The 15579-nt window shown below is 42.7% G+C and overlaps 1 protein-coding gene across 3 annotated transcripts in view; it reads left to right on the top strand.

Annotated features, from left to right (window-relative positions):
- The window catches only part of LOC144695729 (hepatic and glial cell adhesion molecule-like), a 34253-nt gene extending 19561 nt beyond the window's left edge, over positions 1 to 14692 (top strand). For 2 of the 3 annotated variants that reach the window (XM_078566688.1, XM_078566686.1), the window contains exons 8-10: positions 8684 to 8785; positions 10460 to 10520; positions 14015 to 14692. In XM_078566688.1, coding sequence (XP_078422814.1) covers positions 8684 to 8785; positions 10460 to 10520; positions 14015 to 14024 — 173 coding nt within the window. In that variant the 3' untranslated portion in view covers positions 14025 to 14692. Of the gene's footprint in view, positions 1 to 8683; positions 8786 to 10459; positions 10546 to 14014 lie in introns of all 3 variants that reach the window. The other variant, XM_078566687.1, reaches the window with a different exon arrangement.
- Positions 14693 to 15579: the final 887 nt, after the last annotated feature.

The following is a 15579-nucleotide window of genomic DNA, read 5'->3' as shown; positions in this document are numbered from 1 at the left end:
CGGCCGGATAAGGGTCAGGCAAGTGTGGAAGCATCTCTTCATTAGTAGTTTTGCAGGGGCAATGCCAGTCGTTGTGTGTGGTGTGGTCCGGCATGTGAACATGAACCGGGACAATCTCGTGCTGATGGAATCCCCTTCCTGCCATCTTTTTCATCCCAGATTGAAAGGTTTGGACTGCCCGCTCAGCCATGCCATTTGATGCTGGCTGGTAGGGTGAGGTTTTGTATGGGTAATGCCGATAAGAGTCGTGAACCTGTGGAACTCCCCGCTGGTAAAAGCGGTCCCATTATCAAACACGAGGACCTCCGGCAACCCACGCACTGCAAAACTCTGCTGCAAACAGTCGATGGTGACAGCCGCCGTGGGAAAGTGGTCTTCATAGACGTCCATCCATTAGGAGTGGGAGTCAATCAGTAAAAGGAACATTGTGCCCAAGAAGGGTCCCACGTAATCGACGTGGAGGTGCACCCATGGCCTCCCCGGCCATTCCCGTGGGTGCAATTGAGCTAAGATTGGCGGGGGGGCGGGGGGGAGCTTTTGCACCTGCTGGCATTGAGGACAGCTTTTGACCAGGGTTTTGGTATGCAAGCCCATGCCTGGTCGCCATAAATAGCTGCGTATGAGCACCTTCATTCTGCTAATGCCCGGGTGCTATGTAGCTTGGCTAATAACGGCCTTTGCCCCCTCGGGGACACGCTAACCCTTGCTCCACAGAGTAAATGCCATCCTGGCAGGAGAGTTCATATTTGAGATCAGATTAGGGCTTCATCTCCTTGGATTTAGATCCACCTGACCAACCATTCAAGACCTGCTCCTGAATATTAGATAATAGTGGGTCCTGGCTTGTCTGCCCATGGATTTGTCTGACCTGAACGGGGGAGGAATCCAGAAAATTTAGCACTAAGACCAGTCCCTGGGGAATCAGAGCTTCCCCATTATTAGCTGGCAGGGGAAGGCTGCTTAGTGCGTTGGCATGTGCGATTTGACTACCTGAACAGTGAACAAAAGTGTATTTGTAGCTGGGTAATATTAGTGCCCATCTCTGGATGTGAGCTGATGCGATAGGGGGTATTGCTTTATCTTCAAATAATCCCCGTAGAGACTTGTGGTCGGATATAATATGGGAATGGCGACTGTGAAGATATTGATTAAACTTCCGGACGCCGAACACAATAGATAAACCCTCTTTCAATTTGGGAATATCATCTCTCTGTGACACTGAGTGTGCGAGATGTATAACCAATGGATCGCTCTGAGCCACCCACTATCCGATGTGAAAGGGCAGCCCCTATTCCATAAGGGGACGCATCACACGTTAAAATTAATTCCTTCTCAGGGTCAAAGTGGACCAACAAGGTTGACGATCTTAACAATCGCTTCACTTTCAGGAAGGCATCCTGGTGCGGGGCTTGCCAACTCCATTTCTGGTTCTTCTTAAGCAGGCCGTACAATGGGGCCGCACGATCGAGAGATTTGGGAGGAATCGGCCATAGTAGTTTACCAGGCCTAAGAAAGCCTTAAGGTCGGTGGTATTCCTCGGGCCAGGTGCCTCGCGAATGGCCTGGACCTTTTCTTCCACAGGATGCATGCCCTGTGCATTAACCTTGTGGCCCAAGTAAACTGCCTCCTTAGCTTAGAACAGGCACTTCAATAGTTTAGATTTGCTAAGTGTTCATTGTCAGTCAGTCCTGTGACCAATACGCCACCAAAGTAAACGATAACATGGAGCAATCCTTGAAGCGAATTTTCATCTTTCTTTGGAAAATAGCACATGCCGAGGAGACCCCAAAGGGCAGACGTGTGTATTGATTCAATCCTCGGTATGTATTAACGGTGACAAACTCCCTAGTGTCCTTTTCTAATTCTACCGGCTGGTAGGCATTGTTCATGTCTAATTTTGAATATGTGGTGCCCCCTGCCAACTTCAAATACAATTCCTCAATCTTGGGTATTGGGTGTCTCTCAACTTTGTCCGCTTCATTGACAGTTAGCTTATAGTCACCACATAAACGCACGCTTTGGCCCGGCTTCAGTACGGTGGGTGCAGCGCACTGAGAAAATTACACTGGTTGTAGGGTGCCCATTTTTTCCAGTGTATTCGGTTCGGTTTCAACCTTGTCCCATAGAGCACAAGGGACTGGTCTGGCTCTTATTAATCTGGGGGTTGTGTTTGGGTCTACATGGATTTGGACCTGTAGCCCTCGAATCCTTCCTAACTCGACATTGAAAACTGAAGCATACTTTTGCAACAATTCCTGTAAGTCTCACATTGTAATGTGAAAGATTTCGGCACATATCAATTTAATCTTTTCAAGCCAGTTGTGGCCTATTAAGCTGGGGCCCTCTCCAGCTACCATTATCATGGGCAGCCTTTCAGATTGATCTCCATACATCACCAAGACTTGACATAACCCTTTCAGTCTTATTTCTTCAACCGTGTATGTTCTCAGTTTAGTGTCCGAAACTTCCAATCTTAAAGGATGGCTTCCTTAATTCATGTATCTGAATGTATGTTCTCCAATGACAGACATCAATGTTCCAATATCAGCTTCCATCTTAATGGGCTGTCCATTAACTATAATGACTACATGGATTGGCTCAGTTCTACTTTCAGGCTATGTAAGGAATAGATGTCTGATTCTATTTCTTCTGGTTCTTCCATGAGGTATATTTCACGATTTCTCCCTGTGTCTTTAAAATGCTGTCTCAGCCGATCTCTGCAGTGCCGCATTATGTGACCATAGCGGTGGCAGATAAAGCATTTGACTTGTTTGAATTGTCGATCGCCCACTGGATGCCTGGATCCCTTTCTCCCATTCATTTTGTGGGTTTTCACTGTAGTACTGCTGTTTTTTAATGACCTGTACATAGGGGGTGTTTCCCGCCTTTCTGTAGGCTCCCATGTTTTTGCGCCTTCTGTTGCTGATCTACCCCGCCCTACCAGATTGACGGCACCATGTTGTGTATCTTTTATAATTTCCAAATTTCTAAAGGCACTCTTCATTGCTGTGGCTAATTGTAATGCCTTATTGAATTCTAGATTAGCTTTGGCTAGCAAACGCCTTTGAATAGTCTCATCTCCAATCCCGCATATCAGTCGGTCTCTCAACATCACTAATAGATGTTCTGAATTTGCAATGTTCAGTTAATGCCTTTAAAACAGCAACATAGTCAGCTATTGTCTCCCTTGGAAGCCTAATCCTTGATTTGAACTTGAAGTGCAGCATAGTGACTGAGGGTTTGATCTCAGGTGGATTTGTACAATTTTTATTAACTCGTCGGGGGTTAGGTGACGTGAGTCTGTGGATCAGCCCGTACGTTTTGCTCCTGCATGAGAACAAAAGAATCGCCCTCTCCTTTTCCTCCCCCTACTGAGACCAGTCATCTGAAATGGGGTCAAATGGATCGACACGCCCGAACTGCAGCATTGTGATCAACTGCAAGGGGACTGCGCTTCCGATGGGCTTCCCAGTTAATGGTGAATTCAGGTGTTTGGCTTACCGCAGCTTTCTTGACAGCACATCAATTGATTGGTGTTTTGCCTTCCACAGAGTTACCCTTCCTCTGGCGTCTTTTATCATTTTCTGTCCATAGCATTTGACTTGCATGCACCACGTTAAATGATTGCGGCTTTAAAGGCAGTCAACTTTATTTTAAACTCGGGCTGTCTCCGCACCTGTCGGCGTTTCTGTGCTGAATTTGTGTTTCCTGTGCTTTGAGTTTTGGTGGGATCCCCATGATCGTGAGTCGTCTTCTCTTTTAACTTTGTGAAACTTTATTCCTGTTTGTGGAAAAGAATCACAGCGATTCCTTCTCCCTTTTTTGGGCGATTCTGCAGTGTTTTTCCCTTTTTACTCCGCAGACTCTCCTGGTGTTGGACGTCCCTCACTTCGGGAGACCCAGCAGCCTCATGGTCCAATGGGGCCTTTCTTTATTTTCTGTTTAATTTTAAAACTGCAGCACTGCTTTCTGCTCTGACCATCTATTTTATAACTTAAGTACTGATTCTCTTTCTAATGATTTGCTCATACATCTTGTGGATTCTCACTCAGGGGCCTTACAGTTTTGCTATTTTAATCTTCGTTGCCAGTTTTATGTCTTGGGTCTATCAGTTCGCTAGCCAAGTAAACATGAATTGCACGCTTTCATATACACTTGTTAGTTGATGCTCACTATCTATAATGGAGAGAGACTGACATAAGATCAAACTTTGATTGTTTATTGCAACAGAAGGCAGAGCACCAAATCCTTGCATGGTCCCACAACCACCTCCAGCTCCAGACTTACAGTTAACCAGTAGCCCACACTGTACAGTGATTGTTCAGTACTGTCACATGGTTAGCCCACTTGCATTCTCTTGAAGGTACATGGTACTCCACTTTACCACAGTTTCAATAAGATGGTCACTAATTCTTCTAAACTCCAGAGAATATAGGCCCAATTTACTCAGTGTCTTATTGTAGGACAACCCCCTCATTCCAGAGGACAATTTAATGAGCCCTTGCTGTACCGCTTCCCATGTAGGTGTATCCTTCCTTAAATGTGGAGACCCAAACTGCACACAGTATTCAAGCTGCGGTCTCACCAAAACTCTGTACAATCGCAGCAACTCTTCTTTATTCTTGTACTCCAATCCCATTGCAATAAAGGCCAACATGTCATTTGCCTTCCCAATTGTTTGCTGCAACTGCATGCTGACACTTTGTGTCCCTTGTACAAACAGCCCCAAGTATCTTTGGATATCAACACTTGTAGGTTTCACATCTTTAAAAAAATATTTTGCTTTTCTAGTCTTATGACCAAAGTGAATAACTTCACACTTTCCTGTATTATACTCCATCTGCCACCTTTTTACCCATACACTTGACCTGTCTATATCTCTTTGCAGCTTCTCTCTGTCCACCCCACAACTTACCTTCCCATTTAGCTTGGTATCACCAGAAAACTTAGATACATTACTCTCTATCTCTTCACCTAAATCATTATGGATTGTAAATAGCTGAGGCCCCAGCACTGATCCTTGTGGCACTCACTATTCACTGCCTGGGAACTTGAAAAAGCCCCGTTTATGCCCACTTTTCTTTCTGTCTGTTAACCAATCCTCTATCCATGCTAAAATATTACTCCCAATCCATGAGCCATTATGTTGCCTATTAATCTTTTGTGTAGCACTTTATTACATGCCTTTTGTAAATGCAGGTATACTGCATCTATTGGTTCTCCTTTATCTAGCTACACTCTCAAAAATCTCTAATAAATTTGTTAGACAGGATTCCCCATTAGTAAAACCATGTTGACTTGTTCACATCATACTATGCTTTTCTAAATGCATTGTTAATATTGCCTTCATAATAGATTTTAGCATTTTCCCAACAACCTGATGCCAGGCTAATTGGCCTGTGGTTCATGTTTTCTCTCTCCCTCCTTTCTTGAAGAGTGGGGTAACATTTGCCAACTTCCAATCTAATGCGACTGTTCCTGAATCAAAGGAATTTTGGAAAGTCATAGCCAGCACATCCACTATCTCTGCAGCTATCTCTTTTGGAACCCTAAGGTGTAGGCCTTCAGGCCCTGGGGATTTGTCCGATTTTAGTGCCTTAAGTTTTGCCAATAACTTTTCTTTGCTGATATTAATTTCCTTCATTTCTTCACTCTTTTTTAGTCCCTGGGTTACTGTTTATTTTATTTCAGGTATGAAACTTGTGTCTTCTACTATGAAGACTGAACAAATATATTTTTTGTCTATGTAGCTGCCCTTTCCTTATTCCCCATGGTAATTTCTCCTGTCTCTGCTTCCAAGAGGCCAATGTTTACTTGAGCTACTCTCTTCCTCTTTATATACTTACAAAAGCTCTTGGAAAACCTGTTTTTATATTTCTGGCGAGTTAACACTCATTCTACTTTTTACCTTTTGACCAACCAGGCCAGCCGTACATGATGGGCCAATTGGCCTCCTTTTGTGCTGCAACAGTTCTATGATTCTAAAACACTTGGGCCTTATAAATATTTGTTTGTTTCCTAGGCTAGGATATAATCTTTAGTTGAAGCAAATTAATTCCAAATCAGAATTAAACTACTCTTTATTTTTGCACCACATTAGTGGTGCATGTTTTGGTGCTGTGAATTTTTGACAAAGTACTTTGTTCATATGTAATGTAATGATTATCTACATTTCTATTACTTTTACTTTATCAAGCAATTATATGTAGCATAACACTGTCAATTCTTACAATAATGTAGATTGAGTGCCTTCGCTTGTCTGTCCTGATCAGTAGTATCTAGTTTGTAAGTGTTCAAGGGAATGTGTGTGAGAAGCTAACTGTGTTGTTCATGACACCATCACCTGATTAAATAAAGCAATGTTTTTTTTAAAGCAAGCTTTAAACAGATTGACCCACTCCCCCATTAAATAGCAGATATGAGAATGCTGTACAAATGTCAGGCTTTCCTCTTTAGCATACAGAGCTTAATTCAAAAGCACCAAGGGCAAATTCGAACATGTGCTGCCCACGGCTTTCTATCAACTATAAAACTCATGGACAGAAATTGGTGATAGCCTGTCCTCAGATTTATAATAGCTGTTCCAAGTGAATGGAACTCTCGTGCCTGTCTATAATTCTGATTTAAGATTAATTATATCCCAGGCACCAAGTATCAAAGTTATATTTATTAAAGTAGATCTCCTGTGGCATTGCTCACAGTACGTCAGTTGTTGCACTGTCTACAAGTATGTCCCCCATTTCCCTTCATATTTTTCTACGCACTCTTGTATCCCACTCCATGTTCACCCATGCCTCCTCACCCACTCGCCTACACGCCATATACCTTCACACCCCCAAACTCACTCACCCAGTATCCACAATGAACAAACATTGGGAAGTCTTAGAGATACTCAAAACTGTCAAGGTAAACAAACTCACATTCCCTTGACTGCTGTTTCAACAACACCTGCTGAACTGAATTCAGTAGTGGGGTTTGGACTTCAGCCGAGCAATAACCATAACAATATAATCATAATGGGATTGCATTGTACAGTTGTATAAACAAAGCCTCCAGTGCTGTACACATTAAAACCTTTGAAGCCATTGAAAGAGCTCAGCCATCTGACCTAAAAGCAAGAGAATGGATGTCTGAGCTGTAAATCAATGAAAAGATTTAATCACAGGGTAGAATTGACATGTCAAATCTGATTATCAGTACTTTTTAATGCAGTAAAGCATTTTATCCATTCAATAATGTGCTCTAATGCATCTGAACACTTTTCAACTTCAGCAGCTGCAAGGGGAGAGGTGGTGGCATAGTGGTATTTCCACTGGACTAGTATTCTAGAGAACCAGGGTAACGCTCTGGGGACCTGGGTTCAAATCCCAAATTTGAATTCAATTATTATCTGGAATTAAAGTCTGATGATGACCAGAAAATTATTGCAGTAAAAAACCATCGGGAAGGAAATCTGCTGTCCTTACCTGGTCTGGCCTACATGTGATTCCAGACCCACAGCAACGTGGTTGACTCTTAAATGCCCTCTGAATGAGGGCAGTCAGGGATGGGCAATAAATGCTGGCCTAGTCAGCGAAGTCCACATCCCATGAACAACTTTAAAGAAAACATTGGTTAATTTAAAGGTCACTTACCTCTTAAGAACAAAGCATGTATTAAAAATGTATTTAACTTATATATACAGCGTTACGTTATGACATGTGAAATTGTCAACACCTTTTGAACCTACCTGTTGGAAGGTTTCCGACTCCAGACTAGTGTTTCCCCCATGATTCATGACGCCTCTGAGCTGGCACAAATCATGTTGCTTTCAGAATCCTGCCAGAATCTATCAAAATTGCAGGAGGTCTAAAATTCCTACTCCCGCAATGGAGCCGGCAATGTCGCTATTGCTACTTGTGGACTCGTGATCCGTCCCATTTCCACGCTAATCAAAATGGTTAGTGATGGGAATGGGGGCTGGACTTCCACAGGTGGGACCGGAATCCATAGCCACCCGCCCAACACGGGTTTACCCGTGTCAGGGCAGGAAAACTCATCCCTCGGCTCACGGGGCCCCAACATCTTAATTGCTGTCAAATAAATGCTTGGTGCATTCGAATGAGGAGCCAATGAAGAAACTGCACACGATCTGACCCTGGCATTTTCATTCCCTGGAGAGTTTTCCCATACACCCCAAATGCCAACAGCTATTTTTTCTAATGCTTTTTTAAAAAAAGCCCAATAGAAACATTTGAAATGTGACGAACAAGGAACGTTTACTGCTAACTGAAGTTTTCAGCGCTCCTCCCCACCCTGAAAGGGAGCATATGAAAATTCTGCCCAACGGCTCATGTTTTCAGGTAGTTAAGATCGATGATTGGAAATCGGAAAGAGAAATGCATCATTTTGTGATGCATGCGCCCAATTGTGTCCGGATTGCCCTGGCCAGTCACTTTATTACAATAAACGAGATTGAGGCACATCCAAACAAATGCACTGGTGAGAATAATACAAACTGCAAGTGTTGGAAGCCAAGGATTTCTAATGGAATGTTATAACTGAGAGGCCTTTAATGAGGGTACAGCTAATGAGCTATGTCCGATATACATGTCAAAAAATATGTTACATTATTATACTGAGTCTTTGAAATAATATGATTAGAAATACAATGTGCGTATTTATATGATGATATCTATTGCAGGTAAAGGATGTGAGCCAGCAACCCATCCACAAATAATTTTAATTCTCGTCGTGGCGATGCTACTCACTTTCCCTTTGATCGTGTTAACACTTTGCGGCATACGTAAGTATTGTGGATGCAGTTACGGGTTGTATCAAAACTGTTGTAATGAACACAAAGTGCTATGGCAGGGACTGAGACTGGCTGTGATTTTCCACTTTAATGACTCCCGGTGATCACTGGGTGAGCATATTAACAAATTCTGTACCGCCAGCCATGGCTATCCAACCTCTTATTTTTACCAAGTAAAAAAACATTACGGTCTGGGAATTTACTGATATTAATGCCTGGTTTGTGTTAAGAGTGCTGAAGTGGGCAATCCTGCTCCAGGTTCTTCATTCCATCATTTGTTATTGGGATTTTGTTATATGTGTGAAAGAACTCCATTTACTACCCTGACCGTTTGAAAGCTTGGCGCTCTGAGATACTTTATAATAGTCTGCTTGGGTGTGGGTTGGCTGGAGAATGTTATTTTATGGTTTGTACTAGATTAGGCCCTTTGACCCAGTGCCACCAGGCTCCTGTGAGTTTATGATCGGGAGTTGACCTGTAACGTGTTGGGCAGATGTTGGTTTCGGATCGCTATGTTGTAAAGAAGTCTCCATAGTGTTCTGTGGGTTAACTGCAAGTCTTTATTAACTACAAGAACTATTTACACATGTACAGTAAAGGGTACAAGCTAGGAACTGTCTCCATGCTTTGGCCTATACATGGCTCTGCTCAACACCACACTGACCCTGGGTCTGGGTCATGTACCTTCTTTCATCACTGTATGGGGGGGTACTGTACTCAGTCCCGCATTAATCCTCTACATGCCAGACCTTTATGCTACGGACTGCACAATATCCAGTTATATGATAGTTGACTTGGGAGTCGTAACAATGAAATTGTTGTGTGAAATGGATGCTTAATTTTGCACAGACAACCACACCTGTCTCCAGTCTTCTGAAAAGCCAAGTGAAGAGCACTCCTGTGCACTATAGCCAATTACTAACCAATGCATTGGTTTATTTTGGAAAAGGTGTAGACTAGAGCATTCTCACCTATTTTCGAATGCTCCTCATAACATGGTAACTAAAAGCATTCACAATCTCCCTGTTAGCAGCTACTCAATTAGTGTTCTTCTGAATAAAGCGAAATAGTGAAATCATTTTAGCCAATTGCGGCCTTTGTTTTTCTCAGCTGCTCCCAGAACCTACCGTCGTTGCGTATTATAGGACTTGAATTTGCTGTAGGGTATTTTTAACACTTTTCCTCTATGACTCGTACGACTCCAGTACATGGCAGTAGAGATCAGGGAAGACGTAATACTGTTGAAAAGAGAGGATTGCTTTGAGGGAGCAAGGAGAGAATCCATTTGGTTAGAGGGAAGAACTTATCAGCCATCCCAGAAGCTACTGAATTGGAGTGGAAGCAAGTCATCCTTGATCCTGAGAGATTTCCTAAGAAGAAGGAAACAGGATAATGTCTCGGGTTTTGAATTGACACTTGAGATACATGCATTTCTGTGAAATTGCTTTATTTGTCACTTCAGCAGAGGCATTAAAATAAGCAGATAAACAATGTAATTGGCAGGAATGCTTCATATGAGCTGTTAAACCTTGGTACATTATATGGTAAAATATAAAGCGCTTGGAAAAGAATTGACAGCCTGATATTTTGATCATCAATTTATTGAAAAGCTTTGCTCAGTAAATTTTTTCATCAATACAACTCATTGTATGTTCACATCAATAGGTAATAAAAGGAAGAAAAAGGGACATCAGAAACCCAGCCTACATGTCACAGTGGATGTGGAGTAAATATTGGGATCAAGTACAATTGTAAGTTAAGAATACAGCTGTTTCTCTGAACCCTTCTGTTAATGAGCCCTCCTGTAGTTTTCATAGTATTATAGTCAGAAATGGGAGATACCGTTTCATTTTCCTGTTAAAGAGTATTTTTATGGAGAATGAGCAAATGTCCTAATATCTGTTGAGCAAAATGGATGCATGCAACAGTGCTGACTGCAGGCAAAGGTGTTTGATCCTTGTAACGTGTAGATAAAGGAGATTTTTTATCCAAAGCTAAGCTTCATTCAATATCTGAGAGGGGAATGAAACAAAATCAAATCCCTCCTTTTAGGCAAAATGTACAAGACTGAATTATATTCAAGATATCAATGCCAGAATTTGCAATAAATGCCCTCTTGATAAGAGCCTCAGCTTTAGAAAATAGGAGAAATACTGTAGGTTTGCATGTATAGAGAGGATTTAACTGTATTAAACACCATGTTTCTTTATTTGTTCATGGGATGTGGGCATCGCTGGCTAGGCTAGCATTTATTACCCATCCCTAATTGTCGTTGAGAAGGTTGTGATGAGATGCCTATTTGAACCGTTGCAGTCCCTGTGAAATTTGGGATTTTGACCCAGCGACAGTGAAGGAATGGTTATATACTTCCAAGTCAGGATGGTGAGTGGCTTGGAGGGGAACTTCACATGTGTCTGCTGTCGTTCTCCCTCTAGATATAGTTGGTCATGGGTTTGGAAGGATTCCTAGCCGCAGGATTGCTAGACTCTGATCTGCTCCTGTAGCCACAGTATTTATATGGCTAGCCCACTTCAGTTTCTGGTCAATGGTAACCCCAAGATGTTGATAGCGGGGGATTCAGTGATGGTAATGCCATTGAATGTCAAGAGGTGATGGGTAGATTCTCTTTTGTTGGAGATGGTCATTGCCTGGCACTTGTGTGGCACAAATATAACTTACCACTAGTCGGGGCAAGCCTGGATATTGTCCCGGTCTTGCTGCATTTGCACTTGGACTGCTTTGGTATTATTACATTATCCATAATAATATTTATGGTTAAACCAAAATGTTATGGTTTACAAAATAAATTTGACAAAACTTATCAAATGTTGATGAAAGTAATGAGGTGGATGTTGTCTATATGGATTTTAAGAAAGCCTTTGACAAAGTACCACATAAAAGATTGGTTAACAAAGTTGAGGCTTGTGGAATAGAAGGATTAGTGCCCAATTGGATAAAAAAAAAGTAGCTTTAGGTGAGAAAGCAAAGATTCATGGTAGATGCTTGTTTTTCGGGCTGGATGATGGCAGACAGTAGAGCTCTCGAAGGATCAATGCTAGGAACGCTGCTTTATTTGCTACTTATAAATGACTTGGATCCTGCAAAATTGAGTGGAAATTCAAGTTGTTCTGATGATACCAAATTTGAGAGTTCAAGAAGTGAAGATGATACAAATTGCCTGCAAAGTGACATAGATAGGCTGGCAGAATAGGCAGGCAAGTGGCAGGTAGAGTTTATTACAGAGAGGTCTGAGGTGATGCATTTTGCAGAAGGGGTAGGGAGAAGGAATATAAACTTAATGGCACAATTCTAAAGAGGGTGTGCAAGAATAGGGAGACCTGGGTGCATGTCTATCGATCTTTGCTAACCACTCTCCCAATATGTCCTGCTACCTTCAAATCTTATGGAATCTTGGGCTTCCTAAATAGAACCATTGAATACAAAACCAGAGGAGCTATGCTGAACCTTTATAAAGGTCTGGTTAGCTCCCAGCTCGAGTATTGCATCCAGTTCTGGTCATCACACTTTAAGAAAGATGTGAAGCTACTTGAGAGGGTGCAGAGGAGATTTACCAGAATGGTTCCAAGGAGAAAAGGGTTTCAGTTTCTAGGTATATTGGCAAGGCTGAGGTTGTTCTCCTTGGAGCAGAGGAGATTCAGGGGAAAGTTGATAGATGTGTACAAGATTATGACGGACTTGGATATGTAGACAAGGAAAAACTCTTCCCATCAGCTAATGGTACATGACTGGGAGACACAGCTTTTAAGATTCTGGGCAAGAGATGCAGGGATGATGTGAGGAAGAACTTATTTACACAGTGAGTGGTAATGACCTGGAACACACTGCCCATGAGAGTGATGGGAATGGAAGCAATCAATGATTTCAAAGGGAAACTGGATGGGAACTTGAAGGAAATAAACTCACAGGACTACAGGGATTGAGCAGGGGCGTGCGACTGACTGGATTGCTCCACAGGGAGCTGACATGTACTCGATGGATAGAATGGCCACCTCTTGTGCTTTAAATGACTTTGAGCTGGACTTTATTGCGCTCCGCTGGGCATGTTTTCAGCAGAGGGGCACATAAAATATAGCTAGTCCGCAGCCATCCGCCCACCCCCTGACCCAGTCCCCATAATGTGATAACCTGGCAGGCGCCAAAATGAGCAGCCCGCCCACCATTCTTAAAAAAATATAACGGACAATTGAGGTAGTGAACAAGCCAATTGACCCAAATATTAAACAAATACAGAAAATGCTGGAAAAACTCAGGTCTAACAGCATCCGTGGAGAGAAAGACAGAGTCAACGATTCAAGTCCATATGACTCTTCATCAGAGCTGAAGAAGCTTCAGAGCTCTGAAGAAGAGTCACACAGACTCGAATCGTTAACTCTTGTCTTTCTCTCCACGGACGCTGTTTGTCCTGCTGAGTTTTCCCAGGCATTCCCTGTTCTTGTTTCGGATTTCCAGCATCTGCAGTATTTTGCTTCGACCCAAATATTCCGTTGCCCAAGCCCATAATACGGCTGTGTGGGCAGGCGGGCAAGATTCAGATGCTGTTTTTCAAATAACTTTATTTATAAGTGGGCATCAGGTGGCACAACACCTCCCACCACCCCCTCCTGCCCACCCCTCCCTCCCTCCCTCCCCCCCCCCCATAAAAGATGATATCCCCCTTTTGTCCCTTTCTGCCTTCCGACCTCGCCTCCAAAACCCGTCTCTCCGTCCTCGTCCTCCTCCCTAGGGTGCCCGATTCCTTTCTGTCCCAAAGTCCAGGTCTTATTTCAGTCAGAGATTCATTGCTCTCCTTGTGCTGCTGGGACTGCTAGAGCCGCCAGCCAATCAGATTGGCCAGTAGTTCTTGAGGGCGGGACTTCCTCCCACCGAGGGGCGCAAGTCGCAGCTCAGGTAGCTGAGGCTGCCCGGAGCACAGGATTGCTGCAGAGGAACCTTATTCTTATGTTGCTCGCTTTGAAACCAACTTTTGCAAGGTTTTTGGGGGGGTGTGGCGAGCAATATGCCTCCCTGTAAAGCTCATCCCTATGTCTAAAAGGAAAACACTTTATTGAAAGTCTATTTTAAAGAGACAAATCAAATATATATTACCAAGTTTTACTAATTTGTTTTGCATTTATTAATTTGAGGGAAAAAATCAACTGTTTTCAGACATTTTAATTCACTATTTTGTCTTTATTTTCTTTACCTTCAATTATCTCCAAGATCTATTTAAGGGCGTGTTCATGCTGTGAGTAATCTTCGCAGCGAAGAAAAGCCTGAACCGAGGGGCACTGTCACCATTGAAGAACTGCCTTATTTGCAGCAGCACCGCTCCCCAGGAAAATTGCCTTAAACATTACGCCACTGCTACTATTTAAAGGCAGTATTAAATTCAGAGTTTGAACACATGAGAAACAGCACTTTAACTCTGCAAGGCAGAATGTTCTGAGACTTTGTGCAAGCTGTGGGATTCACAGAGGATGGCTCATCAGAAATTAGCAGGTTCCTTCCCTACAATTTTTGTATCCATTAGCATTACTTTTAAATAACCTCTTCCATCCTGGTTAGTCTTCCCTTCCAGCTTCTCTCTCTCTCTCTCGACTCAATATACCACTATTTCTCTGTCTTTCCCTACTATTATACCAGGTCTGGGTCTATTCTGGCACTTATCACTGTGTTGTTGTCAAATTATAACCCCAACTGGCCTATCCTTCTTTGGCTGCTTAGCTGCTCAGTTTTCCTGCCAGCCCTCTCCAGTGCTGGTGTTCATAACATCCCCAAACGCCTGGACTTTAATGAAGGATCAACTATCACCAATCCTTTCTGCGTTTCCCTCAGAATGTCGGTTTACTGACAAACCAGGTCTTTTGCCATCCAAAAGTTTATTGCCAATTATTTGTATTGATACCTGGTTAGCATATAAGTACAGCAAGCAATTAGGAGAGCAAATGGTATTTTGGCCTTTATATCAAGGGGAATGCAAGTTTAAAGAAGTGTTGCTAGTTTCCCAGGACTTTGGTGAGACCACAACTGGGATATTGTGTGTAGTTTTGGTCTCCACATTTAAGGAAAGATATACTTGCACTGGCGGGAGTACAGCCTCACCAGATTGGTCCTGGATGTGAGGGCTGTCCTATGATGAAAGGCTGAGGTAGGCTTATATTCTTTGACATTTAGAAAATTGAGAGGTGATCTCATTGAAACATTTAAGATTTTGGAAGGCTTGACAGGGTAAACACTGAGAGGCTGTTTGCCCTGACTGGAGAATCCGTAACTAGAATCTAGAACAAGGGGGTGCAGTCTCAGCACTGAGATGAGGAGAAATTTCTTCACTCAAAGGTTTGTGAATCTTGGAAATATCTCTATTTCAGAGGATGCTCCATTGTTGAATATATTTAAGGCTGGGATAGATTTTTGGTCTTTCAGGGAATCGAGGGATAAGCGGAGTAGGAAGATATGGAAAAGTGGAGTTGAAGCCAGAGATCAGCTATGATCATATTGAATGGCGGAGGAAGCTCAACAGGAAAGAATGGTCTTCTCTTGATCCAATTTCTTGTGTTCTTATATCAAAAGCCAGTTAACAGCAGTTGACAACAACTTTTCCTTTACTGCACTTGGCTGTATGTTTGACCAGCTGACCAGATTTTAAGAGCATACTCATCACCAGATCACACCAATTTCATCTCCAAGTAGCTCACTTTCCAACATTTTCATTTTTTTTACCATTTCGGTGCCACTCCAAGTCTTTCTGTTCATACACTCCCTCAAACTTTGCACTGAGAAAATCC

The sequence above is a fragment of the Cetorhinus maximus genome, chromosome 21, assembly GCF_964194155.1.
Source record: "Cetorhinus maximus chromosome 21, sCetMax3.hap1.1, whole genome shotgun sequence".
NCBI classification, from domain to species: Eukaryota; Metazoa; Chordata; class Chondrichthyes; order Lamniformes; family Cetorhinidae; genus Cetorhinus; species Cetorhinus maximus.
This window is presented reverse-complemented; position numbering and strand designations above follow the sequence as displayed.